The sequence below is a fragment of the Cibotium barometz genome, chromosome 52, assembly GCF_041138505.1.
Source record: "Cibotium barometz isolate CiBa-2024 chromosome 52, ASM4113850v1, whole genome shotgun sequence".
In the NCBI taxonomy this organism is placed as follows: domain Eukaryota; kingdom Viridiplantae; phylum Streptophyta; class Polypodiopsida; order Cyatheales; family Cibotiaceae; genus Cibotium; species Cibotium barometz.
The window spans coordinates 8,221,353-8,249,090 of NC_141097.1; the positions used below are offsets into that span (position 1 = coordinate 8,221,353).

The following is a 27,738-nucleotide window of genomic DNA, read 5'->3' on the forward strand; positions in this document are numbered from 1 at the left end:
TTCTTACTTGCTTGTATGCAATTGAATCTTGCTTGGATGGTATGGTAGATGCACCATGAATGTTGGGTGTAGGATACGAGACTTTTTTGGTTGTCTTGTTAGTGGATACTTTGTTTGTGAATGATGCAAAATGGGACAAGTACAATTAGTGATCTCACTTGAAACCTTTCCTTAAATTGTCTATATTTGCTAATCTTAGCTTGTGAGTACTTTTGGATGTTGTGATGCCAAAGGCCTCACATTTAGGGTTTCAAAACCGCAACAATTTCAAAATGGCTTTCTCATCCAAGACTTCTTGCCACACTCTGACTGTAGAATCAAATATCTATCATGTGTAGATAGACAATAATATGGAGCCCAACGTGTAGATCTGATTAAGATCTTCAAATTTTACTCTCTATTATTAAATCTCTATCCAAGGTCCATATCAAAAGATACAAACCCTTCTAGACCATCCATGTAATGTCCACCTTGTGAAAGGTGAGGAGAGATGGCATATGGCTTTTACACAGTCATATGAGGTGGACAAATGAGATGGATGTATGAAATGGGCACGTGAGATGGACAAAATAAGTGACACATGGCCGCATGCTTTGCAAGTGTTAAGGCTTAGGACACATGCTCAAAAGTATCGAGAGACCAAAAGTACTAATATAACATGGACCTAAACAAGACACATATCCATTAGGCTTGAATTTTATGGGTTGATTGTTGTCAATACACTAATTAGGATTTGATAATACGACACTAACCCTTTGTACATATCCTACTTTTTACCCACAACAAGGATTCATAGAGCTTCGCTTCCTCCTCAAGCGGTGTGCAAGTGTTCCAACCTTTGTTGAAACTCATTGCATGTCCTTGTAGCTCCCATGTAGACAATCATGGTATTTTGTAAGCCCATCGTTGAGCTCCCAATTCCATCTTTCAAATTATCACCTTCGTAAACTAAAGTTAAAGATTTGCTTGTGGTGGCAAGGCAAGATGCATCCTTTTTGTCTTGACATGACCTTGGTAGATAGGTTCATTTACCTCTTCAAGCAATCTTTTCTCACATTGAAATTCTAATATAGCATCAACCTCGTAAAGAAATAACAATGTCCCCCCCCTCTCCCAAAAAAAAAGCACAAAATGGATCTAAACCATTAAAGCAACTTGATTTACAAAAGCATTTTGGATGTGACATGCTACATCAACATGTGTTATTTAACAAAACCTTGGAACTGTTGCATTCCATATTTTAGTGGGTGTTCACATTTGTTTAGAGTTTTCAAGAGGTTTGATGTCATAACCTTTATATAAATTATTGAAACACTTTTTTTTCAAAGAAGTTGCTATCCATAATATGGAAACTTCAAGTGCTTTATAAGAAACTTCTATGACTAAGTAGTAACTTCTATCATGTGCCACCACCATTTCCCAAAAGGCTTTGGTTTGTGACTAGAAGAGAGATGCTCTTTTAGCAACTTATGCAAAATCTCAAATTTTAATAAAAGGACTAGTGGTTAAGAACATCAAAAACCAAATCATTTCCTCTCATAGGGTTGGTTCTTTTCCTTGCTAGTGTTCTCGCTCTCTCTCTCATGAGATGCTTTGATCCATTTTTTCTCCTCCTCCAAGGAAATAAATCCCAATTGTAATCAAAACCTTTTGTAATTTCGCTAATAAAATAATTGAATGTAACTGTTGTGAAATTGAGAGAGAGACGTCCACATGTTTGTATATCAACAACTCAATGACATTTGTGTGCCTTTGACTCTTGGCTTGCTTTCCTCACAGGTTACCAGCATGTTAATCTCTGGCTTTGTTAGCTAGAAAGTATGAATTTATGCTGTTGATTTGAGCCTTCTCAAACAAGGTACCACCAGCCAAAGATTCGTGGAGTAGGATTTCATGCTCAACCTTATGTCGTCCTTTAAATCACCTGTTGGCTTCATTCATAATCCAGGTGGCTTAAAGGATGGAGCCAAAGTAAATAGTGATTCCACATCAATCGGGAGTCCTAGAAGTGGCTTGATGGCACTTGCTGTTTCACTTCTTCTCTTCCAACTGCTGTACCAAGGCCCTCCACCAACCTCTAACGCTGCCATATCACTAGTTGCACTTAAAATTACCTGATCACGACAAAGGGTTCAAAAGTTAGCATACATCTTCCTAGCTCTAGCAGGCACCAAGTCTCTATTTCATTTGACACCTCTTTCTTTTTGCATTTAAGTGGTTGCATTACTTGGCTGTAGTTTTAACATGTGGCTTACATCTATGGTGCTTTGCAAAAACCTTGGTGGTTTTTTTGTTCAACATGAATATAGTATTTGTTTCTTTCTACAATGTATATGCAATTAGAAAGAATCTCTCTCTCTCTCTCTCTCTCTCTCTCTCTCTCTCTCAGACGACATAGGGACAGTATTGAGAAGACATGCTGAGAGACAAGGCCAGCCCATACAAGACGTTACTGAGAGATCCATCACTGATTTCTTCACGGAACAAGAATCCACATCAGCCACCCACACTGACACCGCCGCACTCAGCTAATACCAGCCACACGGGTGGGTAAGCGGCATTCCCAGATGCTACGCCAAGCCTCATCAGAATTCCCGCTCAGGAAGAATTGGCATAAGTCCTCGACAATGTGCTCATTTCTTGCAGCGAGTAAGGTACCAGTTAGTCTGTTCAGCTTCATGCTTCTGGATTTGGCAGGTAGCTAACTCACGCAAAAGACGTGCACGTGTGATATGGCATTTGTTGTCATACCAACAATTCTAAGGAATGGTACCTGTGCGGGTTTTAGCAGTGGACTGGCAGGTGTGGGGAAACTGTCGATGGCGGATGTGTGGATGATTGTAGTGAGCTGTGAGGTGAGGGTGGTGCAGAATGCAGATGGGTCTACTGTTAGCAGTCATCTCGTGTTTGTACATTACACCAAGGCCTCTGTTGTGGGTGTGCCCGCCAAATTTTGGTTTTCCCCCATTTTTCCTCACTTTCCATATATTTTTCCCATTTTTTCTGGGTGTGAGAGGCATGTTGGCTGTATCAGATGCTGGCCGATTGGTGTGTTGCTACCCGACCTGATCTGCAACACTGGCCGACTGCTGGTTTTCTGGCCGACTTGCTTGTTGCTGGTCGTGGGCTACTGTTGCTGGTCGTGAGCATATATGCTGGCTGTCGGCCTGTTTTGGGCTGCTGACCAGGAGCCTGGGGCCATATAAAATGGCCCCTTGCCCCCCAAACTTGCCATTGTATCATTCGGGATTTTATGGTGTATATAGCAGAGTTACACAGCTTCTCTCTCCCTCTCTCATCTGCATTTTGCTCTCTACAGCAGTTGTCTTCATTTCCACTGTGCATTCTGACATGGTATCAGAGCCCCAGGTGGTTTGAAGCTTGGAGACAGTGGGACCTCGAGGGTTTGCTGATTTGAGGTGCTGATTGGAGATTGCTTGGGCTGTTCGGGACTTGGAGATCGGGTAGAAGGCGACCATCACCGTTGGACAGCCACCTTGCTTATTATTTGCAGCCTCTTCTTCTTCTTTTTTCCCACCCATCCTCCCTTCACAAGACCTTGTCAGAGAAGCGCGTGAAGATCCCTACACTCCCCACGTTCCTGGTGGACTGACAGTTGGATGGGAACAACTACGGCATATGGAAGGTAATGATGGAGTCCGTTTTGGAGTCTTATGACTTGGCTGATTTCATTGTAGTTGGTGTTCCACGGCCAGAGTTGGAAGACAGGGAGTTACCCTCTATACGGAAACAACGGGAGGCTCAGGCACAGTTATGGGATCGTGTCAATGCCCATGTCTATTCTTTCATCTTCCTAAATTACATGCACACCACAGGTGATTAATCATATAAAACATATGACGCTTGGCCAGAGGGATTTGGTAGCATTTGGCTTCTCTGTATAACAGGGTATCACCCATGAAGCGCATCTCCTTGGAAGTGCAGATGCAGGTGATGAATCCTACAAAGTCGTCGACGATGCGGGAGCACATCAAGTTGCAGGCTCTTCAGCAAGAGGTTATTCAGGCAGGGAAAGAGATATCTTTAGAGGACATTGCCATCACATTGTTGTCCCATTTGCCCTCTCAGTACTAGCATTTTCCTCCTCTTTGATAACCAGTGGCAAGCTTAGCACCATCACGTGAGAGGAGCTTGTGCCTATGGTCTTGCATCAGGAAGAGTGTTTTACAAACCCTCCACAGGGCAGAGGTTTTAAGGCCTTGCCTAGTCAACGGTCGAAAGGCCATAAAAACAACAACAAGGGCAAAGGGAAGTCTTCATCGAAGAAGTCTTATGAGAAGAAGCCCGATTCAGACCGTGAGAAACTGAAGGCTGAGCGGACGTGTAACGATTGTGGCGAGAAAGGCCACTATTGGAGAAAGTGTCCCAACCTGAATACTGGGAAGAGTGCTGATTCTTCAACTTCAACTGCAAAGACTCCAGCATTTGTGCACTAGGAGATTTTGGACACGGATGCTTCATCCTCTTCGAGCGAGGAGGCAGTTGGCTTCACTGCAAGGGATACTCAAGAGTGGATTCTTGATAGTGGTGCTTCCAGGCACATGACTCCTTCTCGTGAGTTTTTACAGGATCCTAAACGGCAGTCAGGTCGCATTTTCATTGGCGACAATTTCACTATGACGATTCATAGTGAGGGCAGGATGGAGATCATTCCCGATGGCAGAGGGGGGAAGCATTCCTCTCGTGTTCTTTACGTTCTTGCACTTGGTTTTCATCTATTGTCAGTGCATGAGGTTTGCAAGACTGGCTTCTGGGTGGAGTTTGAGGAGCATTCTATTGCTCTATGGGACAGAGAAACAAGCCAGGTTGTTTGGGAAGGCGGAGTGGAGAATGGTATCTACAAACTCTCAGCACTCTCCTCTCCGACAGGCACTCTGATCGGTGACTTGTGGCACTTTCAGTTTGGCAACTTGAATGTGGATGCGCTGCGGCAGGCTTTCCGGGACCAGATGGTGGTTGGCTTGCTAGATGTTGGCAGCAAGCAGGGGACGTTGTAGTTCTTGCATTCGTGGTAAACAGCACAAGGAATCTTTTCCGAAGCAGGCTTCCACGCGAGCTTCCAAACCTTTGGAGTTCGTACACACAGACTTGTGTGGACCTATGCAAACCCCATCCTTGGGAGGTTCTTTGTATTTTATGCTGCTTGTTGATGATTGTAGCAGATTCACGTGGGTTTATTTCCTTTCCCACTGAGGATACCTTTGCACCGATAGCGAGGATGACCATGATTCAGACCGTTCTTGTCCTTGTCTCTTCTCAGAGGTGGCCCGTATATCAAATGGATGTGAAATCTGCGTTCCTTAATGGTGACTTGCAGGAGGAGGTGTATGTTGAGCAGCCTCCAGGCTTTGAGGTTCCAGGATCAAAGGGGATGGTTTATAGGTTGCGGAAGGCCTTGTATGGTCTTAAGCAGGCTCCCAAGGCTTGGAATCAAAAGTGCATTTCAGAGATCAGTTTGCTGATCCTAAGTTGTATCTCTTTCGAGAACGCGGTTTGGTCACGTTGATCATCCTTTATGTGGATGACCTCATTCTCACTGGCGGTCATGTGGAGCACACTGCAGTGACGAAGGCTACCTTGTCAAAGGAGTTTGAGATGACCGACTTAGGCTTACTCCACTTCTTCTTGGATTGGAGATCTGGCAGACCTAGAGGGTGTTCGTTGTATCTCAGCAGTGGTATGTTCATGAGTTGATTGAGGCCTTTGGGATGGAGAACTGCAAGCCTATCATGTCACCGATGGACCCGAACACGAAGCTGATAGTGAATCATCCTTGTGAGCCGGTTGATGCCTCTCTGTATCGGAATGGACTTAAACTTTCCTATGGGGCTGTTGAGCTCGTTCATGCAGACACCTTTGAAGTCTCATTGGGACGCAGGGTTGCGGATCTTACGATATTTGCAAGGTACGAAGGATCTTGGACTCTTCTACAACACTGGAAGGGAAACGAAGGACCGAGTTCGACTCCAAGGCTAGAGTGACTCAGATTGGGGAGGAGATCCAGACACAAGGAGATATACATCAGGCTACGGATTTACTCTCGGCTCAGGAGCTATATCATGGAGCAGCAAGAGGCAGCCGACTATTGCCTTGTCGTCAACAGAGGCAAAGTACTGGGCTGCTTGTGGTGCTGCTTGCGAGGTTGTGTAGCTGTGGAGATTGCTTGGCAAGATTGGGTTTCCACAAAAGGAGCCCACAGTCATCCAGTGCAATAACCAGAGCTGTATCGCTATTGCTCAGAACCCGATCTTCCATGCTCGGACCAAGCACATACAAATACAATATCACTTTGTTCGTGAGAAGATTTTGGCTGGTGACATCTTGCTTCTTTATTGTTCGACGGAGGACAATGCGGCGGACCTCTTCACGAAGTTCTCTACCTTAGGCTATGCTCCGGTAGCACTCCAACTCACTGGGGTTGGTTCCACATCCAGGAGCTGAGAGGGGGTGTTAGCAATCATCTCCTATTTGTCCATTACACCCGGGGCTCTGTTCTGGGTGTGCCCGCCCAATTTTGGTATTCCCCCATTTCTCCTCACTTTCCATATATTTTTCCCATTTTTGTTCAGTGTGGGAGGCATGTCGGCTGAATCAGATGCTGGCTGACTAGTGTGTCACTACCCGATCTCATCTGCAACACTGGCCGACTTGCTTTCTGCTGGTCGTGGGCTACTGTTGGTCGTGAGCATATATGCTGCTGTCGGCCTGTTTTGGGCTGGCTGACGAGCAGCCTGGGGCCATATAAAATGGCCCCTTGCTCCCCACACTTGCCATTGTATCATTCGGGATTTTTTGGTGTATATATAGCAAAGTTACACAACTTCTCTCTCCCTCTCTCATCTGCGTTTTGTTCTCTACAGCAGTTGTCTTCATTTCCGCTGTGCATTCTGACATCTACATCCAAGAGACGACGGTAGAGCTGATCTACATAGATAAGATCACAGTCATGGGTGAAATGTATCTGGATGTTGTGTGAGATGGTGGTGCTTGTGGTGTGGTAGGTGGTGTGCAAATGAGAGTGAAGGCGAGGTAGCTGTGGTCTGCACCAAGTGGGCATGGTGGGATGGTTAAGTCTTGGAGAGAGAGAAAATGAAATGATATATTAACGTCTCTAAGAGGCCATAATGGCCTATGAGACCAAAACTAAGAGTACATCTAAAGTTGGTGTCTCATCAAAGAGAACAACTTAATAATACTAAAAGAAACAATAAACTGATTGTCTTACAGTTATAAGAACAGAATTGTAAGACTCCGAGATGATACTGAGTAGAAAATACTGGAAAATGTATATCAAGTAGATCCATGTATGCTGATCAGTTGAAGTGTTGCCCTCTCCTTAGATCAAATATCTCCGCCATGGGGCTGTCTAGAATGGAGAGGTCGTAGAAGCGAGGTAGGCGCCTCCGATGCCGAGCAATAATGGCTCTGATCTAGCGATGGTGAGGATGCCGTGGTCGGGATCCTGGTGGGCGTGGCCGACGAGCACAACATAAGATGACTGCTCTATCAGTGGTGGTGACTCCCTGGGAGCGTGGTCAGTGCCCTGATGGCCCAATGGAGGAGGTATCAAGAGGTGTGTGGGCTGGGTTGCTAGTGCTGGTGCCGAAGAAATCTATCAGGGTCCTCTGTCTAGGTACATCATGGCTCGGTCTCCTGTTTGCCAAGAGGTGTCTCCTGAGCTCAAGCAGGAACAATCCCAGGCATCTTTGATCCTCAAACTCCATGACCCTGTGTAACGGCCCAAAACCCTCTTCGAAGAGGCAGTAATATCTCCCTTGGATCTCATAATAGACTGTACATCGGCAAATGTAGTGCTCCTCTGTCTCTGCCTCCTGGTAGCATAGCTGACAAATGCAGTCATCCAAGATCTGATGCACATATCGCCCTATCTCAATCCGCAACTAGTGTGATGAGGTTCGGATCTGTCCAATGGCACAATATATCCCATGTGATAGGTGTACATCCATGTACGCCGGGCGGGTGATAAAATCATTTGGTGAGAGGTGTAGAAAATGGCTCTTGTAATGAGCCATTTTCGTGCCTAAGGGCTCAAGGGGACTAGTCCATGTCCTCTCTGTGTCCACTCTGATGATATCCATCCTGATCACGCGGTTTCGCTCTGAGCGGGTGAGATCCAAAAATGGACAATCCAGACTGTACTGAAAGGGTGGTAGTGCCTCTAACCGCAAACCATGTAGGTCAAACCATGATCTCATCTAAGCGTACTAGCAATGAGTATCTCCATCCTCTGCCAACTGTATGGATGAGGTCAATGCCAATCAGGAGTACCTCTACTGAGGGAGCTCCCATAGCCGCTGCAAAAAGGTAAATGCCTGGAATAGGGCCTCGGTCACTACTGGTGCGGCACCCAGCTCAGCCCGAACAATTTCATGTGGTACTGATGATTTGCTCCGAATCATGCGGGCAATCATCATAATCAGTGGCCTCTCCATTTGCCTCCATCCCTCATCCGCCCCTCTTTGAGATCTGTGGTGTATGCTAGGCCCCCAAATTGGAGCTCCGTACAGGAGGGTCGGTGTGACAAGCGTATCAAATAGGCACAATTTGGTGCACGGCTCCTGAAACTGAAACTGTATGTGTGCACACTACCTCTCAAGTGCCCCAAAGGCTGCATGCCCTCGAGCTAATCTAGCTGCTGCTGCCTCCTTCAGGGAGAAACGCGGTCCTGTGAAAGTAACTCCCAAGTAGACATATGACCTGACGTACTCAACCGGCTCCCCTCAGAAAGTGAACTGAGGCTCTGATTTCGTCACCCATGCCTGTGTGGTGTTAAACACCATAACCTTGGTTTTCCCAAGGTTCACTGTCAGATCTCTATCCGCACAGAAAGTCTGTAATGCATCTAGGTGTCTCTGTTTGGAGAGTCTGAGATTAGAACAATATCATCAGCATATAACAAGATGGGTATCAACACCCCTGCCAGGCATGCCCCTAGGCCTCCCAATCTGTCTACATAATCGGAGACCACATCAATGTACAGTCCAAAGAGGGTGGGCGATAGCGGGCATCCCTGTTTCACCCCTATCGTGCTGGTCACCATATCGGATAGTCCGCCTGGAGCTCAGACTCTGCCTGTCACAAACTCCTACAAAGCATATATCCCCCACTGCATATCCTCGACTACCTCAATGTCATGCAATCTGTGCATAAGCCTGGCACGTGGTACGGTATCGAAGGCTTTGCAAAAGTCCACAAAGCAGCAGTATATCCTTCTCTCTTCTATGCCCTGCCCTCTTCAATAAGTGCCCGAAGTGTCAGTATGTGATCCAAGGTAGTAAATCCTCTCCCGAAGCCGGCCTGTCCATGTGCCCGATGACCATGCCTCTCTGCCCAGCGGCTCAACTCCGACTCCAATATAGAGTCATATAGTTTGGCCAAGTAATGACCAATCATGATCGTCCTGTAATTGCCTGGTACCATGGGGTCCCCACTCTTAAAGAGTGGTACAATGATATGCTCTGTCCAGCTTGCTGGGAAACCCTCACAAATGGCACGATTAAACACATGTACGATCGTCGATGAGCGGAGCCAAAGTGTCGCGCGCATATGAGAAATGCTCTCCAACTAGCCCATCATGATTCTGTGCCTTTCCATTCTGTAACCTGTCTATCGCATCTAGCACCATCCGCATAGTAAGAAAGGTGCTGCTAGCCGATCTAGCTCCCAGTGGAGGGGAGGTGGGGGGCTGTCCTGGTGCATCATATAGCTCTCTAGCATAAGTATGCCATGCCTCAAGTGCAGTAATCGGAGTACCAGGCTGTCTCTCCTAAAACATCTTCCATGCCCTCTTGCTATCCTTCCCTAGGAAGAGTTGGTAGATCTCCTCCTCTAGCTTAGCCAGGTAGACTCGTTTTTTCCTCCGCACAAGCCACAGAGAGAGAGAGAGAGAGAGAGAGAGAGAGAGAGAGAGAGAGAGAGATTTATTAACGTCTTCCAAAAGACCGAACTCGGCCTATGAGACAAATCAGTGTACCTGTGTGGGGTATCCTCTGTCATCCCAACAAAATGAAAAAGTACTGAGCTAGTGGGAGAGAGAGAGAGAGAGAGAGAGAGAGAGAGAGAGAGAGAGAGAGAGAGAGAAAAGAAAGAAAGAAAGCTGTATTAACGTCTACTAGAGGCCGAACTCGACCTATGAGACAAATCAATGTACAACTGTCAATGTCTTCTGGATGTTGAAACCGGCCTCTGGTAGAAACCAAAGTGCGGTGGACTAGCAGTCACCCTTCCACTTGTAGTCTAGATATGAAAACAAAATAGATTGGAGCTAGAGTGCCCAAATCTGAAAACAAAGCGACACCTGTTGGCCCCAAAGCTTGGCGCCCCTTGCGGTATTTCTTTATTCAATTTCAAAAGTATGAAAGGCTGAGTACAACAAAATCAGCCAAGAGAATACACCTGTATGTCCAATCTGACAGCCCACAATACCTCTTAGCACAGAGGATTCACGCACACAGATCTATGTATCAAAGCAACACTCTGTGCCTCCCTCTGATCAGCCAAGACTATTCAGCAAGACAGCCATGAGCATACATCTGGCATATCTCATGCACATGATCCAACATCTCAACACAAACATACATTCACTGTTCAGTCTCTGTCTCCACCCTTTTCAATCTGCAATACCCCTCCTCTCACAAGGGGCCAGATAGCTCAAATCTGCAACACACATAAGGCAATAGAAAGAGAAATAGATGAACAAACTCAGAGCTTACCAAAATCAGCTCGTGGATCTGCACCAGAGGAAGTAGTTGTACCAGTCTGTACTTGCACACTTGTTTCAACAGCTATGCTTCACACGTGTGGGTGTACCTGTCTGTACCTTCCTCTCTGCATCCACTTCCGTGCTGTATCTGTAGCCCTTTGATGCTGCACCGATTGTACCACGATAAACTCCGCCTGTACCAAGGAGAGCGCCGCCTGCAGCTGTACGGCTCTGTCTGTACCAAAAAGTACGCCGCCTGCAGCTGTACTGATGCGCCTGCTCCTGCTGTACCTGACTGTACAGTTCTGTACCTGCTGTACAGCCACCTGTCAGCAGTTGTACAGGTGACTATACCTGCTGTACGGCTTCTGTCAGAACCCACAGCTTCTGTACCTCCTCAGGCTGTCAGCGCCGCCTGTACCTACAGAGGAAACTGCAGCAGAGTAAAGCAGCCGTACTGTACTTGCAGTCGTACAGGGCTGTACGGGCTGCACACGTGGACTGTACGGCTGGTTTGCACAGAAAAACAGCAGCCAAAATCAATATTCAGCAGTCGACTTGCTCTCTCGTTTCTTCTCCACGCTTCCTCATGCATGATTCCCCCAAAAGCTAGAGAGAGAGAGTGTAGAGAAAGAGGCATGCACTCCAAAAGTGGAGTTGCCCCCTCCCCATATTAATCCTAGGGCTCCCAACTTTAATAGATATTAAAGTTCCCTAGGGGCCACTAAGGCCTAGGGGCAACCTTCAATAAAACATTAAAATGTTAATGTTCTAGTTCCCCCCTTCACACCTAGGGATGTCCACACATCATTATCTCTGTCCGGGCACCCCACATGTGAATCATTCAATATTTTGACTCAGCAACCACCATGCCCACACTTGTGCTGTTCCATTTTCACAGGGCCATGACATACCCCCCTCTTGAAAAATGGCAAGCGTCCTCGATTGCATTCTGGTGATACAGCAAAATATCCAAAGTGAAATATACAATATGGCAAGATCAGCGTTCCAATCTCTCTAAGCCATGCACATGTATCAACATTCACTGCAAACCAATGGCATAGTAATAGTCCAAGTTGTATACCACTGTGAACCTTACATAACCACAACATCCCATGTGACTAGTACACATATATCATAGAAGTCCCATAAACAGATGTACTGTCAGCCATCAGTACCTTCGGGTGAGATAAAAACTGCACCAAGCGACCTCTAGATGTCATCTGAGCCTGTCTGTATCAAGGGAGTGGAGGTGCTACCCCCCTCTTGAGCATCAGGTAATGCTCCAGACCCATGCTCTGCTGAACCTGAATGAGCCACAACAAGAGTCGGCTCTAACTCAAAGGCATCGAGATAAAGCTGCAAAACCTGAGGTGAATCTGGTAAGTCACCTTCCTCCATCCACTTCGCATCCATCGGTGAATAGTTCTTGAACTTCACAAGATAGTGACGAGAAACTTTACCTCGTACCTTCCTTTCTTTATGTGCCAGTATCTGCTCTGGAATCAGAACCTCATCAAGTTCCTCAACTTCCGGCTGAGCCTCATCTGATACATCCTCAGGCACATCCCCACGGAAAGGTCTAAGGAGACTCACGTGAAAAGCATTGTGAATCCTCCAGTGATCTGGTAGCTTCAAACGATAGGCTACCTCACCAATCTTTCCCAATACCTGAAAAGGCCCATAATAACGCATGCTCAACTTAGGGAATAAGCGCTCTTTACCCTTCATCTTCTTGAGTCTAGCCTTTTCAAAGCGCAAAAGAACCCAATCACCCAATGCAAACTCTAAAGCACGTCTGTGACGGTCTGCGGCTTTCTTTTGCTTCTGCTGAGTTTTCTGGAGTGCCAACTTAACTCTCCGATAAGCTTCATCCATGTTTTCCACATACTGATCAGCTTCAAAGATCTTATCCTTTGTATGCAAAATAGGTGGTACCTTCTTCCCTCCTTCCACAATCTCAAAAGGCGCCTTGCCTGTCGAGGTATGAACAGTGTTGTTATATGCAAACTCCACCAAAGGAAGATACTTTTCCCATTGTTGCTTGTGCTCTGACACATAACACTTGAGAAGATCCAACACTGTAGAGTTAGCCTCTTCTGACTGACCATCTGTTTGTGGATGAAATGACGATGAAAACTTGAGAGTTGTACCCATGTCAAACAACCCTCTCCAGAACAAACTCGTCATTCGTGGATCACGGTCACTAATGATAGATGTAGGCAAGCCATGATACTTGAAAATGTTCGCCATGAACAACTTCACCATATGATCCACTTTGATCGTCTTACGCACGGGAATGAAATGAGCCTACTTGCTGAATCTGCATATGATAGTCCAAATGCCAGTCTGTACTTGCACACTTGTTTCAACAGCTATGCTTCACACGTGTGGGTGTACCTGTCTGTACCTTCCTCTCTGCATCCACTTCCGTGCTGTATCTGTAGCCCTTTGATGCGATTGTACCACGATAAACTCCGCCTGTACCAAGGAGAGCGCCGCCTGCAGCTGTACGGCTCTGTCTGTACCAGAAAGTACACCGCCTGTAGTTGTACTGATGCGCCTGCTCCTGCTGTACCTGACTGTATATTTCTGTACCTGCTGTACAACCACCTGTCACCACAGGTGACTATACCTGCTGTACGGCTTCTGTCAGAACCCACAGCTTCTGTACCTCCTCAGGCTGTCAGCGCCACCTGTACCCACAGAGGAAACTGCAGCAGAGTAAAGCAGCCGTACTGTACTTGCAGTCGTACAGGGCTGTACGGGCTGCACACGTGGACTGTACGGCTGGTTTGCACAGAAAAACAACAGCCAAAATCAATATTCAGCAGTCGACTTGCTCTCTCGTTTCTTCTCCACGCTTCCTCATGCACGATTCCCCCAAAAGCTAGAGAGAGAGAGTGTAGAGAGAGAGGCATGCACTCCAAAAGTGGAGTTGCCCCCTCCCCATATTAATCCTAGGGCCCCCAACTTCAATAGATATTAAAGTTCCCTAGGGGCCACAAGGCCTAGGGGCAACCTTCAATAAAACATTAAAATATTAATGTTCTAGTTCCCCCCTTCACACCTAGGGATGTCCACACATCATTATCTCTGTCCGGGCACCCCACATGTGAATCATTCAATATTTTGACTCAGCAACCACCATGCCCACACTTGTGCTGTTCCATTTTCACAGGGCCATGACAGATGTCCAGAAAAAAAAAAGGACAAAATGAACACGAAATAAACTATTAAAGTACTGAGCTAGTGGGGGGGTGTGATGGATGGAGCACTACTGCTAGAGGCTCAGTATGCAATCTATATGCGCAGGGTATACAAGAATGCAATGCCTGGTGACACTGTCTCTCTAGCATGGCCAGAGCTGCATACCCTCGTGTGAGTCTATCCCTGGCTGCCTGTGCCATAGTAAATCTTCCTGGCGAAGTCGTAAATGTAATCCCCAGGTACACATATGAGTCTACCACCTCTACTTGTCCTCTTGCTAGTGTGAAGATGGCTTGTCGTCGAACCGGCCATGAGGTGTGGAAAATCATGGCCTTGGTTTGCCCAAGGTTCACTGTAAGAAGGCTATATGCAGGCTTCAGAATGGCCAATCATAGGATCAGGAGGTCGTACAGCTAAGCACCTCTCTTACGCAGGTGACACCCTGGCACCCCTCCTAGCCCATATGGTTAACAAGACCCTCTCAGAGGGCTTTCCCCCCACTTGGTCATCACACATTATTGCGCCTATCCATAAGGCGGGAGACCCCATGGATCCTAATAACTAGGAACCATCATGATCAGCCATATCTTGGCAAAGCTCTATGGATTTGTACTTGTGTCTGAGCTCAGCACACTGGCACAAAGAGAGGGATACGTGGCACCAGGGCAGGAAGGGTTCGAGAGGACCTTCTCCACGCGGATCACATATTCACGCTTCAAGCTATCATCCAGTAGGCCAAGGCACATGGCCGCTGACTATATTGTTGCTTTGTGGACTTCCACAAAGCTTTTGATACAATGCCTTTGGCCCGTCTCCTATAGCGCTCGAAACCCGCCTCTAGTAGAAACCAAAGTGCGGTAGATTAGCAGTCACCCAAACACAGTTGTAGTCCAGCAAATAAGACAGACAAAAGGGAGCTAGAGTGCTCCTACACAAAAAGAACAACGACACCTGTTGGCCCCAAAGCTTGGCACCCCTTTCGGTATTTCTTTATTCACATTCAATGGAAGAGTTTAACTGAATACATCATGGCCATTCATGGCTTATACGTATGCATGTCCAAGCTGTTAGTCCTCTGGACCTCTTAGCATAGAGGTTTCACACAGCCTTGTGCCCCAAAACACCACACTGTTATTCACCTCTAATCAGCCAAGATGGTACATCCACGAGGCCTTGAATAAACATCTAACTGGCCCATGCAAATTGCCAAAAACCAGCCATACGTCCGCCTGTGAACTCTTCCCAAAAACATGCTAAATTTATTCCTGTTTCTGCCCTCTTAGGCTGCAAATCCCTCCTCTCACACGGAACCGAGAGAAGAACCCCCGAACAGCCCTCTGACTGCAAGAAAGAGAAACTATGTACTCCTTAGGCTCGCATGTGTGTGATCAGAGCAGCCATCATCCTTGCCTCAATCTCCATCTTCACCAAGACCATCGAGAGAGAGAGAAGAAAGGCTTCAGCCCACACCTCCGCCTGCAACCTGAGTGTAGCTTCGAGCGTTGCCCTTGCAGTCCAGCAACTCACGAAGAGAGAGAGAGAGAGAGAGAGAGAGAGAGAGAGAGAGAGAGAGGAAAGAAAGAAAGAAAGAAAGATTTTATTAACGTCTTCCAAAAGACCGAACTCGGCCTATGAGACGAATCGGTGTACCTGTATGGGGTATCCTCTGTCATCCCAACAAAATGAAAAAGTACTGAACTAAAAAGCTGAATCTGGGTGTGCAATAAGTACAGTGAGTGGGGGAGGGGATGGAGCTCTACTACTAGGAGAATGCAAAGCTATATGCATGGAGTATACAATCATGATATGCAACCTAGCTAGCTCCATCCTGTACCATACTGGGGGTATAAAATGGTATACATCAATGAAGGGGGTGTCCACAGCTCCCTGAAGAACATGCCTGGGTCGGCTCTGAATCGAGCCAGTCGCTCCGCACCCTCTCTGTGAGACTGAGCTCTGATCTCTGTCATCTCTCTCTGGTATACGCGTGGTGTCCTCAAGCCAGGTGTCCTCTGTCTCCTGTGGGCTCTGAGTGTCTCTGCTCTCTGGAGAGTAATTCCCTGCCGTATAGGGGCTGGGAGTGGGATGGATCTCTGGAAAAATGTAGTAATCTGTGTCTGTCGTCCCCCCTCTGGAGCTGTCTGAGCCTGTAATGATGTCTCTCTGTGACGCTGTATGTCTAGAATGAATCTCCCCAGTATGCGCTGGTCTGCTGCCTCAAAGATCTGGCGTAGGGAATGTGGCTCTCTGAATAAAATGGGATATCTCTCTCTGATGGCTGTATATGCTCTGCATCTGCGTACATAATGCTCCTCACTCTCCACCTCCTCTCTGCACAATCTGCATACCCTCTCCTCTCGGGGGATCCGTGCTGCTCTGCCAGTCTCGATCTCCAATCGATGTGATGAAACTCTAAGCTGACCAATAGCCACTCGGGAGCCGTGTGGTAAAAAGCCCTCCATGTATCTAGGCCTCTCTATAAATCCATCATCATTGATACTCATTAAGTGATCTCTGTAGTATAGCATCTTCGGAGAGGCTGTGTAGGCGATATCCATGTCTCTCGTGTATAGATCTGCCATAGGTCCTGTCTTGATACTTTGTTCCTCTCACCATGAGAGAGACGGATATGTGGTGCATCCCTGTCATACTGGAATGGTGGTAGATGATCCGTGTCTAGGCCATGCTGTGAGAACCAATGTGTGACCTGTGCATACCATGATCCTCTGTCTCCTGCCTCAGCCAGCTGTCTAGATGCCTCAAAAGCTCTGTATGACAATCTGTCATGTGGCATCTCTCTGAATCTGTCTAGCAAGCATATAGTCTGGAATATGGCCTCTACCATCATAGGAGGCGCAGCAAACTCTGCTCGGATAATGTCATAAGGTACTGACGGTTTGCTGCGTATCATGCGTGCCATCATGAGGGCCTGTGGTCTCTCTATCTGTGTCCACCAATGGGTAGCAAGGCCTGGCGCCCATACCGCTGCTCCATACATCAGTGCCGGTGTGACTAACGTGTCAAATAGCCACCCCTTCGTCCGGGGCTCCTGAAAATGCGCCTGGTGGCACTCTCTCTCTAGCATAGCCAATGCTGCATATCCCCGTGTCAATCTAGCTCTGGCTGCTGAACCCATGGTGAAGCGGGTGGCTGCTCTGCAGAGAAGGTAATCCCTAGGTACACACCTCCACCTGGCGTCCTACGAGAGTGAATGTCAGCTGACTCCTGCCCTGTCTCGATGTATGAAAGACCATAACCTTGGTTTTCCCAAGGTTCACAGTAAGACCTCTCTGTGTGCAGAAATCATCGAGTGCATGTAGATGCTGCTGTAGACCCCCTGGAGACTCAGACACTAATACAATATCATCAGCATAAAGCATAATATGTACTGAGGTACCTGCTAAATCAACTCCATCTCCGCCTCCCCGTGTAATGAAGTCAACCACCTCATCAATGTATAACCCAAATAGCGTGGGGGAAAGTGGGCATCCTTGCTTCACACCAATGGTGCTAGCAATAGTCTCGGACATACCTCCTAAACATCTGACTCGCCCAAAAACCTGCTCATATAATGCATAGATGCCCCATGTCATATCTGTTGGTATGCCAAGAGACTGCAGGCGCTGAAAGAGCCTCTCTCGTGGTACTGTGTCAAATGCCTTGCGGAAATCCACAAAGCAGCAATAGAGCTTTCTCTTCCTCTCTCTGGCCTGATCAATCATACATCTCAAAGTGAATACATGGTCAGTGGTAGAGAAAGCTCTCCTGAAGCCTGCCTGCCCTGAGGAGCATAAACCTGCTCGCTCAGCATATAAGCTAAGCTCTTGCTCCAACACTGCACCATAGAGTTTGGCCAACACGGTTATGGTTGGCCAACATGTGGCCAACCATAACCGTCCTGTAGTTGCTCGGATCGAGCATATCCCCTGTTTTGTGAATCGGCACAATGGTGTGCATCGTCCACTCCGCAGGCAAACCCTCTACTAGTGCCCTGTTAAACAGGTGTGCAAGAAAAGGAGCCAAAGAATCTACTGCATATATGAGATGCTCACCCTGCAGGCCCATATGGTCGGCGGCCCGTCCATGCCGTAGACGGCGGATAGCTTCCTTTACCATCGAGTGGGTAAAGAAGCTGGCTGTGGTAGGTCGAGGCTCCTGTGGCTGAGGTATAGGTGGCTGCTGTGGGGCGTGGTATAGGCTCTCTGCATATGTGTGCCATGTCTGTGGGTTTGCAATAGGTGTCGGTGTTCGGGGCTCTCTGAAGTGCCGCCATGAGATAGGGCTATCTCTACTCATGAAGAAATGAAAGATCTCTAGCTCATGTATCTCTGCGAAGGCCCGCCTTTTGTGGCGAGTAAGTCTCCTCATCTCTCTCCTCGACTCCTGCTCTGTGATGGCTCCCAAGGCTCTCTGTATGCGGATCCGTGAGTATAGGGCTCTGCACTCGTCATCATACCATCTGTTCTGGGGCATAGTCCCAGATCTCGCAGGCTCTCCTGAGTGGACACGATGTGGGAAGCTCTGTAATGCAGTCGTGTGTAGGAGTGATGCCAGCTGGGCTGTAATGGTATCCATAGGTGCCAGGGGATCCATGAGTAGGAGCCCATCCTCTACTCTGCCAGTGTATATGTCTACCATGTCATGTGTGAAGTAGATGGTAGTGTGTGGCGTCGGTATGTGGGGGGCTGGTGATACTGGTGATCCGGCTAGTGAAAATGCCAAGTATGTATGATCTGCCCCAATAGGACGAGGTGGAATGGAGAATGAGGTGACAAGCTGTGATGCCTCCAAAGACCCCATAATGTAGTCTACCACTGTGCCTCCGGTCCGTGTATGACCCCCATGTGGGAAGCATGTCAGCCCTCCTGATCCCGGACACTGTAGCATCCCGTTATAAATAACGAGACGATGCCTGGCTCCCAGCTCTAGTAAGTGGTCCCCATAATGTCCTCTGTCTGGTCCAGTGTCCTCTGATGCCCGACTAGCCCCTATCTCCTCTGGATCCACAGGGTGGAGGATCTCCATGTCATCATAGTCATACACCTCACACTGTCTGCTCTGTGTGTGGGCATTGAAGTCACCCGTAAGAAATACTTCCCCTAGTGTAGAATAATGCATAATCTCCTCTGACAGACAAGTGTATGGAGAGCCTCCTGTGTCCTCCTCCTGTGGCATGTCCTCTGTAATGACATAGGAGGATCCTCATGGAGGAAAGTAACATAGGGCTATGTATATAACCCTGTCCTGTGAGAGTTGTAAGCTGATCCACATGTATCTGGCCTCTGGATCCTGTGCTACCACTCTCAGTCTCCCCTGTAGCTCCCGTCTGAATAGAACTGCTACTCCCCCCGACCCTCTCGAGGTACCATGGCGTGTGGTCCTCCTGTATGCTGACTCCCACTGGAATCCCTCTACTCGAGGTAGCCCTCTCTCTGGGCTCTGATGTGTCTCTATCAGAAGTATGATGTCTCTCCCCACCATAACATGCTCCAGTCGTCCAGGCTGCACCCATAGTGAACCATTACAGTTCCATACTGCCATGTGTATCTCTGTCAGTGGCCTGGTCTATGTCCCATAGGCCCCAAACCGCTAATCCATGGGCCGGCCATCAATGTTGACCCGACCATCTCGGTAGAAGGCCTTCTTGCCTTCTCTCCTCGCGTGTAAGACTCATGGCATGCAAGCTCTCCTATGCTCAAGCTGCATCCTCGTGAGATCATCATCCAAGAAAATAGGAGCTAAATCTAAATCTCGTAGTATGACCCTCTTCCTCATGAAGGTGAGTCTCTCCGTCTCTCCTGCAAACTGTAGGATGAGGGCTCGCTTGCGTGTTGAGTCTTTCCCGGCTCTCCATGCTTTGGTGAAGGGGAGAGGGTCCTCTTCCCTGTAGCCTAGCTTCATGCATAGAAGTTGTCCATCTTTCTCGGGAGTGGAGTTGGGTGTCTCGGCTATACCTGTGACTCGAATATTGAGGCGGCGGACATGCCTCATCTTCTCCTCCTCAATGGTGGTGTGAATGATTTGATGTTCTTCCCTTTGAGTCTCCTCCCTCACTTCTTTGCGGATGTTCTTCTTCACCACCTCAACCCATCCTGACTACTTGGCTTCGAGTTTTCCCTCCATGTCCTTTGTGATCTCCTTGGAGATCTCTTCTTTGATGGCCGTGAGAGTGTTCTCATTGATCTCCCCTTCTTCCTTCTCGGTGTTCTTGACGGCTACCAGTTCCACTTTCAATGCACTCACCTCCTCCTTGAGTGCTGTGTTCTCTTGTTCAAGGTCCGTGACCCGTGCTTCGAGGGCCATGATGTGCCGGTGTAGTTTGTTCTCCACCTCATTGAGGTTGGAATCGGATGTCTTCTTGTTCTCCTTGATTAGTGCCTTCATTGCCGTCTCGAGGGCCTCGAGTTTCTCTTGGAGACTCGGGGCCATTCCTCCAGATTACTCTGCAGTCCTTCCCACAGGCAGGGAGGGGAGAGAGAGAGAGAGAGAGAGAGAGAGAGAGAGAGAGAGAGAGAGTTATGTTGCTGCCTTGGGGGCCTGAGCAAGGGTGGGTGGGGAAAGGGCGCGAAGCGAATCAGTGACAGAGAGGCCTGACGAGAGAGACGGGCTACACACAGAGGGGGCGAATGCAGGCGAACAGTGACAGAGAGGCCTGACGAGAGAGAGGGGCTACACACAGAGGGGGCGAATGCAGGCGCACAGGTGCGATGGAGAGAGAGAGAGAGAGAGAGAGTATTTCTAGCAATGGAGGGTAGGCCAGCTCGGGCGGGTGGGTACGAATAGGCGTAGCACAGCGTGGACAAGGCAGCATCAGGCGCAGCAGCACAAGGGTACGCAGCGCGAGCAGGGCGGCACAAGCGGATGGGTACGAACAGAGGGAGACCACCAGCACGTAGCGCGAGCAGGGAGAGACGGGCTACACACACAGAGAGAGAGAGAGAGAGAGAGAGAGAGAGAGAGAGAGAGAGCGAAGATGGGGGAGAGAAACCTGCTGTCCTACAGTCCTGCCGCCAGCCTTCTCACAAAGAGAGAGAGAGTTGTTCACCTGAAGACTGCCCACCCTGTGCTTTTATGCAGCCAGCCAATCATCGAGAGAGAGAGAGAGAGAGAGAGAGAGAGAGAGAGAGAGAGAGAAAGGGAAAAATCTCCTGTCCAGCTCCCACCTGCCAACCTGCTGTCAACTGCCCCTCTGTCCAGCCCGTGAGCAGTACAGCTTGCTTTCCCTGCAGCAAGCCTGTCGCGAGAGAGAGAGCGAATAAAAACACCTGCGCACGTGTCACAAGCCAGTCCCTCCTCCATGTGCAGCATCCAGCCCGACTCTCCAAAAAGACACACCCAATAATAGCGTGGGCTTCCCCTAAAAAGGGCCATGATTCCCTTCAAAAGGTTTTTCTAAATTTTAAAGGGTTTAAACCTTTGTCCCCTTGTCCCCTCCACACATGGGATTGTTTTGATAAAACCCTTGCCCCAAGTATGAACATTAAAAAAATGTCTTGCTCACCGACCACCATGCTCACACTTATGCTGCACAAATTCAGAGGGTCATGACAGTGCTTACATCATCTCAGGGTCCCGTTTGATATGATCTTGGCTATCATCGCCTTATATGAGTCAATTATTGGCAGTCTCTGACCCTCTTTGGACTTTACGTAGATGAGATCTCAGACTTCATTGACAGAACCGGAGGCAAAGAAGCTTTTCTAGGTTGTTTCCATCCTTTTATATGCTGATGATATTGTGCTCATTGCAAATTCTGAGGAGGGGCTACAAAAGCACATAAATACTTTATAGGAATTTTGCACACAGAGGGGGCTCTCAATCAACCTTGGGAAAACGAAGGTTATGGTATTCCACACCTCCTACCCAGTTGCAAGCCATACAGAGATCGCTTACATGGGTAGCAGGGTTGAGGTGGTGCAGTCCTATGTCTATCTCGAAGCTACCTTGACTAGTCCACGCTTCTCTATGAGACAGGCAGCAAAGGATACACTCACTAGAGGATATGTAGCTCTAGCCTTATTGGAGAGCTAGTGTTTCCAGACGCATTTTCATGAGCCGACGACGAAGGGTTGGCTTTTTGACACCAAAGTCATCCCGGCACTTATGTATGCAGCTCCCTTCTGGGCACTAGATTTATCCCCCGCAGATTGGTAGCGCATAGAGCGTCCCCAAATCATGATGCTATGCAGCAAGCCATTTGTTCCCCCATGAGATCATCTAGGTAGAGTTTGCTGCGGCTCCTATGTTGAGGACAGGAACTGGGTGATCCGATACGATCTACTGAGGCTATACACACATAACACATGGATCACAGTGGTGGGCCCATCGCCTACCAAGATGCAGTACAACAAAGATCATTTCTTAAGACTCATAGCAGATGGTTTCATACAAAGACCAAGTTATCTCAATGCCTTCGTGTCCCATGCTATGAGGATAGCCATTGGCCAGCTTAGGGGATCATCCCATAGACTTCGGATAGAGACTCACAAAGCTGAGAGGATACCGGTGCCTTGGACTCTTCCTACTGGAGCTCACCCAACACAAGGAGTCACTACTCAGAGATCCTCACTCCCAACAGCCCTCCTCTCAGCTTACCATCACCAGTTTTTTCCAGCCTAGCAGGGTGGATAGGGAGGCACCAAAGACCACCACAGTGGATATGGGAGCCTATACCACAATTCCCTCTCGCAGTAGGCCCATGGGAGTCGCATCAAATTGGGCACCCACACTCTAGAGAGCTAGACACCCTTGCCCCGTCGGACCCCGACCACCCCCAGCTCATCAGCCCCGGATTCAGGAGATCTTGGCTTGCCATCGAGCAGCCTCATTCTCACAACAGACTATCGACATCTCTAGCCTTCTTGTATCACCCATGATGGACATCTTGGATGGGCCCTTGCTTGACATACAGGGTTGATTGACTGTTTTTATTCAGCTCTCCCTTATCCCATCACTTATTGTACCCTATACCTGGCATAGTAGATTATAGACTTTTCATCTTGTATAATCTTAGAGTCTTGAGATCTTAACTTTCAGTTTTCAGTTTTAGTTTACTGTTGCTTTATCTTATTTCATCAGATTTCATGGCCACTGTACACATCATTTTTGTCTCACGGTCTTTTGAAGACGTTAATATAGCTAACTCTCTCTCTCTCTCTCTCTCTCTACACACACACACACACGCACGCACGCACGCGCACATATATATGTGTATGTGTGTGTGTGTGTGTGTGTGTGTATCTCCTCCCCCCCCCCCCCCCCCCCCCCCCCCCCCCCCCCCCCCGGTTCATTTTTGATGGCCAAGACCTTGTTGCCTAGTCCTACTCACATTTTGTTGGCATTGCTCTTGTTACCACCGTATGTAATGAGGAACCTATTTCTCATGTTGATGGTTTGGAGGATAAGCATTGGGTTGCAGCCATGCGCTCGGAATTGGACTCCATTGAAAAGAATAGTACTTGGGAGTTATGTGACTTGCCTACGTGCAAGCCTGATATTGGCACTAAGTGGGTGTATAAGATTAAATGTAAGCCTAATGGTTCTATTGATCGTCATAAGGCTCATTTGGTCGCCAAAGGTTATGCTAAACATGAGGGCATTGACTATGAGAAGACTTTTGCTCCTACTTCGCATATGACTACCATTCGTATTGTTGTTGCTTTGGCTGCCCACAAGGCTTGGCATGTATATCAATTGGATGTTAAGACTTCCTTTCTTAACGGTGATTTGCAGGAGGAAGTGTAAGTATCTCAGCCTCTTGGCTTTGTTCAGAAAGGGGCAAAAAAAAAAGTATGCAGATTACATAAAGCACTTTATAACCTCAAATAGGCTCCTCGTGCTTGGTACCAAAAAATTCATGCGTACTTGATTGCTAATAGGTTCCGAAATAGTCCCAACTGAGAGTACTCTCTATGTTCATAGAGGTGGGGGCAATCTGGTGATCCTTATTCTTTATGTGGATGACATGGTCATTACTAGTCCTCATGAGAATAAACTTTCAGCTTTCAAAGCTGAATTGCAGCATGCTTTTGATGTCACAGACATGGGGCATTTGCATTACTATTTGGGCATTCAGTTTATATATATTAAGGGGGGTATCTTGCTATCTCAGCGGAGATTAATTGAACAACTCCTTCAACGTTTCCAAATGACAGATTGTAAACCTGTTTCTACTCCTATGGAACCAAGTTTAAAACTTTCACTTGAGGATGCCGGTGAGCCATTTGATGCCGCCACTTATCAGCAGGATGTGCGATGCCTTATTTATCTATGCACTACCTGTCTGGATGTTTAGTTTGTTTTCACAGTTGAGCAGATTTATGCATAGTCTTGGGCCTTGGCACTCAGCATTGGCAAGCATGTAAGTGTGCCTTTCGCTATCTTAAAGGCACCATTGACTTTGTTTTATGGCATCTCTTCTACATTGTGCTTGATTGCTTTTACAGACAGTGACTGGGCAGGATGCTATGACACTGTCACATGCACTCTGCACTGAGTGCATGGTGACAAGATGGCTCATCATCAGAAGTGCAGCAGTTGTACAGTTTTAAAACCCAATAGGATGATAATTGTCGTACGCCGACCCCATTGTACATCCTCAGTCCAGGATAAGTCACGCACGAGCTACGTAGGTCATTCCTCAACCTTAGCGGGTCAGTCAGTCAGTCAAGTCCCTTAACCCACTTGGAGAGAATCATTCATGCATGTAGAGTCAGTAGAAGCCTTAGGGTTTGCATCAGAAAGCACTCTGCATCCTACATAATATGCATTCATATGCCTGTGCATCATTTAGAACATCCCCGAAGCCTTAGGGAATTTACTGGGATTTATCTGGTATTTTTCCCATATTTATTAGTATTTATTTAGCATTATTTGCATTATTGGGCATTTATAAATATAAACTTTATTAAATGACCAACCTCCAGTTAGTATAAATAGGCTTGCATAGAGCCTATTTTCTCATTCAGTCTTCATTGTGCTAAGAGCTCTCCTCCTCAGCCCTAGGAGCATCCTTGCCTTCAGCCCCAGCCCTTGGAGCTCATAAGCTTGCTTCTCCATCCCCTTGAGAACCCCTTGCTTCAGTCAGCCCTAGGCGCCTGCTATCAGCATCCAATCAGCCTGCATTCAGCATCACTTCAGGCCTTGATTCAGCATATAGATCAGCCCCAGTTCAACGCCAGGGTTCAGCCAGTGTTTTCTGCATCTGCCCAGCATCAGATCACCTGCGTTTCTGTCCACCAACATCAGATCCTCTGCGTTTCTGTCCAGCAGCCTCAGAACACCTGCGTTTTCAGTTCAAGAGCTTCCCTACAGGTCTGCGTTTCTGTCCACAGCAGTTTCCAGCCCTGAATCAACAGTCTACAGCAGTTTCCAGCCTTCTGTGCATCATCCATACATGCAGCAGTCATCTGGTGAAGGTAACACAGCATTCATAAGTGTTTTCAGCATTCTAACATAGTGTAGAACAGTCCACCTTCTTCTTCTCTCAGCCTCAGGTGTGCAGCCCTTCCTCATGCCCTTGGGAAGAGTGCATAGGCTCGAGATCAGGTCATCGAGGTGTTTCTACAGCAGTGTACAGATCAGCCACTCTCCGATCCTCCAAGATCTTGCGTTTGGCTTATCTACAGTCCACAGTCATTCTCTCTAAAGAAATAAAGCAAATACTATCTCGTTATCGGGATAGGGGGCCCTTCAGTGGGTAATTCGGGACCCAATCTTCTCATCTCTCTCTCTCTCATCTCTTTAAAGTTTGAAGTATTAAAGTGGATTGCTAAACTCACGAAACTCAGGATACAGAAGACGGTGTGAGCATCTGTGTGACAGGATCTTCCAATACAAAGACTTCCATTGCATATAACATTGGTATCATATTCAGATTGTCCACACACCGTATCCTAGCGTGGGGGCATCCTTGGATGGTTAGATTGCGTTCCGGCACGACCACCGACTTCAGCATCATGTCTACAGGAGAGAGTACTCATCACCTGGAAGACGTCTCCCCCGAAGGAGACCTTGTTATTCCGCCTACAACAGACACCATAGCTCTTCTTAGAGCTCAGAACCAGCTGCTCATGGAGCGTCTCCAACTCTTGGAGGCAGCAGCAGCACGTCCTTCTACAACTCCAGCAACACCCGACTACATCTCCCTCTTCTTTCAGATGGAACAACAAAGGAGAGAGGACAAGGCCCGAAGGAGAAGAGAAAAAGAAGAAAGACGGGACTATGAGGAAGCCCAATGCAGGATCGACGAAGACCGGCGTCAGGCTGAACTCGCCGCTCGGGAACACCAACGTGAGCTTGATCGAGAACGTATGTTACTCGAACACCAACGGGAAAAGGAGGCCATACACTTGAGGTATCAGCAGCTCTCAGTCTCCCCAGTCATAGGTGTCACCAGCCAACAGCCCGCAGTAGCATCAACCACCATCATTCGCAGTCAACCAAACTTCATTAAGTATGATGGAAAGTGTGATCATTCATCAGTTAATCAATTTATTCATCAGTTTAATGCTCATTTTCCATTAGCTAGGATCACAAACCCACAAGACAAAGTCCACTTAGCGGCTCCCCATCTCACTGGTGAGACAGTCACTTGGTGGTAGCATTGGTCTAGTATTCATACAGACCAGGCCACAAGTGTCACAGCCTTTGACTGGGACATCTTTGTCCATGACCTGAAGACCATATTTCTCCCGCCCCAGTACATGACCGGTCTGAAAGACGAGTTCTATGGACTCGGACAAAACGGATCCCCGGTGCTTCAGTTTTCCGGTAAGGTTATTACTTTAGCACATCAGTTAGGGTTATCTGAGCAGGCTAAAATGGAGCAATTCATTCGTGGATTGGACTCTAACATTCGGTTCACAGTTCGTAACTTTGAACCAAGTACATATGACCGGGCTCTGACTCTCGCTCAGAATGAAGAAATGAAGATGAACGGAGGCAAGCCCAAGCAGTCATCTCAGTCCAGTACCAAACCCCAACAGGGGAAGGGTAATTCATCTTCTAAAGACACTAAGAGAGACAACAGTCCTAGCTCTAGTTCAGGGGGTAAGGAATCCAAGCCTAAGAAGACCCCTGAGGAAAAGGCTCAAGCAGGCATCACCGGAGGCTATCTTCCTCCAGAGGAGCAAAGACAGTATCAGTCAGAAAACAGATGTTTTTTCTGTCATACCATTGGGCATGGTAAGAAGGATTGTCCAAAAAGACAAGCGGAGCAAGCCTCCAAAGAGCCTTCTGCCACAGTTGCCGCAGTATCCCCCGCTCCTCCAGACCTGCCTGCTACCACCAATGCAGTTCAGATCTTACCTTCTATGCATTCCGTGCCATCCGTGGTACTTGATGCTAAGCAAGAGGGTGAGGCAACAACCACACAGAAAAGCCTGATCCGAGCTTATGGCTCTGCCAAGGGCCGACAGTTCATAATCCTTTTTGACATGGGCAGTTCTGAGGACGCCATCTCTCCCCACTTGGCTACCAACATGAGTTGTACCTTAGTGCCCTATCATTTGGAGGTAGACGGGTTTACACCTGGTCTCCGCACCCACATCTCTCAAAAGGCACAACAGTTTTCTTTTCAAGTTCAAAAGGCCTCATTCCAGCGAGATTTCATTGTCTCTCCTCTTTTGGGATGTGACATGATCTTAGGAATCCAGTGGTTTCGTCAGTATGAACCTATTCCCAATTGGGGACAGGACAACTTTATTATCTCTAAAGGTTTTCCTGAGCCTGTCATGATTCGGGGGGATAGGAGCATTCTTGGCGTTCCTATGATTTCTCATCTC

General features: G+C 47.7%; 1 protein-coding gene across 2 annotated transcripts in view; it reads right to left on the bottom strand.

The window, feature by feature from the left end:
* Nucleotides 1-1,457: 1,457 nt before the first annotated feature.
* The window catches only part of LOC147608752 (tocopherol cyclase, chloroplastic-like), a 58,743-nt gene continuing 32,462 nt past the window's right edge, over nucleotides 1,458-27,738 (bottom strand). For both annotated transcript variants that reach the window (XM_086788773.1, XM_086788772.1), the window contains exon 11: nucleotides 1,458-2,114. In XM_086788773.1, the coding sequence (XP_086644899.1) occupies nucleotides 1,938-2,114 (177 nt within the window). In that variant the 3' untranslated portion in view covers nucleotides 1,458-1,937. The remainder of the gene's footprint in view (nucleotides 2,115-27,738) is intronic.